Raw genomic sequence first — 4573 nt, forward strand, 5'->3', positions numbered from 1 at the left:
GGCAGAGACTGTTGTTTGTTTACCAGTAACGTTAAATTTGTTAAGGGCAGAGTTTAGATTCATAACTTCATGTTTCAGGCTTGTTATTGTCTATTGTGCTTTAAAACTAACCATTTTTAATTAAAGGACATTAGGAGAGTCATCAAGACTATAAACCTACATTTCTGTTGTTGAGAAATTGAGTTTGATTTGATTGAAGTTGACTAAGGTTTGCTACAATTTACTTAGAGAAATTGAAGAAGATTTACAATCCTTTCAACTGTAAATTAGAAAAACTCTAGCCTCCTTGATCACGACTAGATATCAAACTAACACCATGTCAAGAACTAATGAGGTCACATATCTACAGAATGTTTTCTCATTGATCACTATATTATATAAATAAAATACTATGAGGTGAATCACTATTAATGTAGAGACACAGAAGAGGTTCAGATACATTCAGAACATTACTCTATTTTTTTAGAACATAACATAATTATTAATATGTATGTTTGCATTGTCATAACTACACCTCTGTCGTTTATAACAAACCAAACCGTTTATAAATCGGTTGAGAATCGTGAGTTATGGTTATTTAAAAGGTGTATGTATCACTACCAACACAATGTTATGAGTTAGCGAGCTGACCCTACCAAGATGGCCGCCACGTGTAGACGTTCGACTCCGTTGGCCAGCAACGCGGACAAGACGTCTAGCCTTTATTTTCTATGTTTATATACATCTAAAGTCTTAGGTATTGAGAAAGGGCCTGGGATTGGGCCTTTCACGTCCTGCCAGGTCCAATCCTCGGATGTCTAGCTGAAAACAGAGATAAAATGAAAGCAAGACACTTCAGTTCTGTTTAATTCACAATGACATTGATGAAGACATTCATTTAACACTGTCTGAGGGATACAACAGGAAACAGTTAATGTCTCACACATATGTTTAAAGATATAATCAGATATCAAGATAGTCATCTTGGCAACACACACTATTGTGTACATTGTACTGCATGTGAAGACGTTACAACCGCAGTTCAAATGACTTCATCAACGATATTGTAAATAAAACCCGACGTGTCCACAGTGGTGGTTTAGGAGGGAGCTATCTTGCACCCATCTCATCTCTGACAATAATCGCACATGCGCAGTAGCGAATGGACAGGATTCATGGATTGTAGAGCGGCAGGCAGGCTAACCGGCGTTAGCACGAGAAAGTACAGGTAAAATACATGTTTTATCTTCTGCTAACCGTCACACTGATGACATCACATGGATATGTGACGTACCAACCGGTTTACAACATTGTTACGGCCGGGAGCTGCCTGCTAGCCTAACTGATAGCAGCTAACGTTAGCTAAGTGTTGGCGGTTAGCTGGCCGTAAACTTCGTCATGAAAGCTTTCAATGTTTTCCTTTTTCATACCAAATTGTGAGTTCAGAGGTGGGTTGGCCCACATGTGTATGTTGAAGTAAAGTACTAACCTGTGTATAACGCAGGTACAAGTACACACACACACACACACACATCTATTCATGTATGTCATTTATGGGACGGGTAAAGTAGGAGTGTGGTTGTTTACCTGTACATGTTCATATGTATAATGTTATAAATCTCTGTTTATGTATTTTACCACGGCTTGTTTTTGTTTGATACTAGTTGGCCATTTATCTTTCCATGAAATGGAATAATAATATGTCTGTTGTAGAGGCTATGGTGGGTTAGGGTTATTCTGCATAACATGCAGAGACAAGTTTAAATGTTCATCATGCGTCACAGAGCTTCAACATGAGCAGCCAAGGAGCCGCAAAACCAAGAGAGAAGGAGCAGGAGGAGAGCTTCTACGACTGCCAGGAGACCCTGGAGCCTTCCAGCCAAAGGGAGGAGGAGAACATTTACAAAAGTCACCGACTGACTGACAGAAGAGACAACACAGACGGGGCAGGAAGAAGTCAGGAGGAGGAGGAGGAGGAGGAGCAGAGCATAACGCTGCAGGAGGAGGAGGAGGAGGAGAAGAAGGAGCAGCAGAGCATAACGCTGCAGGAGGAGGAGGAGGAGGAGCGGGGCGACAGGTCACAGGAGGAGGAAGATTCACAGACGAAGGATGAGAGCAGCCAAGAGGTGGAGTTTGATGATGACTACCTGAAGGAGGCGGAGACGGAGCTGACGGAGAAGGAAAAAGAGGTGACAGGCGTTAATCAGTAAATTGACATCACACTCTAATTAACCAGGTAACATCATTTAAACACCAGAAGGACAGAGGATGCTGGATGATTTGCAGATTGTAAAACTGGGCTTTTATTCAATCCGCTCTATGAGGGAGTGAGCACTTGTTGGCTTCTTTGCCAACTCATCCTACACCCTCCTCAGTGGGGTGATGGTGGGGGCCAGATCATGTGACGCAGCCCGCCGTTACTCCCCTTCTTAGTCAAAGAGCCCTTACAGAGCCTGCTTCCTTTCGGGGGGGAATCACAGATATAGAACACCGTCCGCTCACCTTTACGCGTCTTACAAAGACAGAGTCCAGATAAGGGTTTAATGTCTATTCCTTTTTGTTTCTGGGCCCAAGCAGGTCTTTTCTATTTCTTATTCTTCTTAGTGGTGCTTTTTTGCAGCCATTGGGCCTTGAAGGCCTGATCCAGTCTCCTCTGAACAGGTGATGTTGAGATGTGCCTCAAAACTCTGAGAAGCAGTAAATTACTCCTCGCTGAATCAGAGCTTTCTGAGGCTGGTAACTAATGAACTTCACCTCTGCAGCTGAGGTACCTTTTGGTCTTCCTGTCCTGGGGGGTCCTCATGCGAGCCACCTGCATCACAGCGTTAAAACAGTTCTTGAAATGTTCCGGATTGACTGACCTTCCTGTTTGAGAGTCATGATGATTCCTCTTTGTTTAGTCAAGTGGTTGACGGTATAGAACTGTGCACAACACAACTGATGCTCTCAAATACATTGAGAAGTTGTTAATGGATAACCATGCAGGTGACTCCCTTATATATTTATATATTGAATTTTAATTGAATAAACTAAAACCACATCCTTTACCTTGTGAAAGAGGCGTTTAGTTGCTGCTGAAATCACAGACATTGAAACCGTTCAAACCTTTTTTTCTTTCAGAGTCGACGGAAAGAAAGTTTATCCCTGAAGGAAAAGGGCAACAGCCAGTTTAAGGCTGGAGGTGAGTGACATCATGCTCACGTTTTCCTGATGAACCAGCAAGAACCAGTACAAACCAGTACTTTTCTCTGCAGACTGGCTGGAGGCGGAGCGGAGCTACACCGACGCCCTGGTTTCATGTCCGGTTTGTTTCAGCCGGGAGCGAGCGGTGGTGTTCTCCAACAGAGCAGCTGCTCGACTCCACCTGGTAACGAGCTACACGCTAACCTCACGCTAACTCACAGGTGCACAACATGCTGATTCAGAGGCTAACATCGGTCTCTTCCTGTCAGGGTTTGAAGGAAAAGGCGATCTCTGACTGCAGCAGAGGTGAGTGATGACATCACCGTTGAGGTTCATCGATCTCTGTTCTTATTGGTTGCCTATGGTTGCTATAGCAATAGAGCTGAATCCAGACTACGTGCGGGCGTTGCTGAGGAGGGGAGAGCTCTACGAGCAGACTGAGAAGCTGGATGAAGCTCTTGAAGACTACAAGAAGGTTCTGAACCTGGACCCGACCCAGACCAGCGCCAGTCAGGCCTGCATGGTGAGGAGAAGGAGGAGCCTGGGGAAAGAAACGACTGACTCTTAGTCGATGAACAACATGTAAACTGTCTCTGTCTTTTTGTCTTTACTCGTCTGTCTCTCAGAGGCTGCCTCAGCAGATCCATGAGAGAAACGAGAAGTTGAAGGAGGAGATGATGAGTACGTACCAGCTCATTAGCTAATCCATTAGACTTGTGTTTGTATTTTTCACAATAAAAGCCTCCAGTGAACCGCTGACCTCTCATGTAGGCAAACTGAAGGACCTGGGGAACCTGGTCCTGAGACCGTTTGGACTTTCCACCAACAATTTCCAGGTGAACCAGGACACAGACACCGGCTCCTACTCCATCAACTTCGTCCAGAACAACAACAGATGACATCCCTCAGGGCAGTGATGACATCACAGAGGACCCTGGTTGTTCTCTGGGATCCATAGTAACTGCAGGACCAATTGCTGTGACGTTGTTCTTACAGGATCCTTAAAAATAATAAAGATCATGAGAAAGCTGTTTAAATAAATTTTTTATTTAATTTGAGTCGTAGTCTTTGTAGTCAAATGTCAAACCTAAAAAAATAATTTACTTGTTTTACATCTTTATACATACATTTATTTTGTATATATTTATATATATACATTCACATGTGTTCAAGTAAATGTCTATCTAATAAAATTATTATGTCATAAATCTATGTATTTAAATTAATATAACACAATATAACAGGCCAGAACCACAAGAATAAAGAACGTATAATTTCTTCTATAAAGCCAAGCTACAAAGTGCTATAATAAAGGATTATAGACATTGTAGATGTGTACTTCAGCTGGAGAGGTTTTCTGCTGTCCTGTTGTCTTTGTGGAGCTCATTCCACCATTTATGAGCCAAGACGT

At 42.8% G+C, this 4573-nt stretch overlaps 1 protein-coding gene across 1 annotated transcript; it reads left to right on the forward strand.

Moving 5' to 3' along the window:
- The first annotated feature begins 1092 nt into the window (after nucleotides 1-1092).
- On the forward strand, nucleotides 1093-4213 carry ttc1 (tetratricopeptide repeat domain 1). The gene is made up of 8 exons (XM_037468496.2): nucleotides 1093-1207; nucleotides 1764-2168; nucleotides 3100-3160; nucleotides 3234-3346; nucleotides 3432-3468; nucleotides 3537-3685; nucleotides 3789-3843; nucleotides 3934-4213. Exons 2-8 carry the CDS (start codon nucleotides 1773-1775, stop codon nucleotides 4059-4061), a joined length of 939 nt encoding a protein of 312 aa, XP_037324393.2. The 5' UTR covers nucleotides 1093-1207; nucleotides 1764-1772; the 3' UTR covers nucleotides 4062-4213.
- The last annotated feature ends 360 nt before the right edge of the window (nucleotides 4214-4573 follow it).

The sequence above is a fragment of the Pungitius pungitius genome, chromosome 16 (assembly GCF_949316345.1).
Source record: "Pungitius pungitius chromosome 16, fPunPun2.1, whole genome shotgun sequence".
NCBI lineage: Eukaryota > Metazoa > Chordata > Actinopteri > Perciformes > Gasterosteidae > Pungitius > Pungitius pungitius.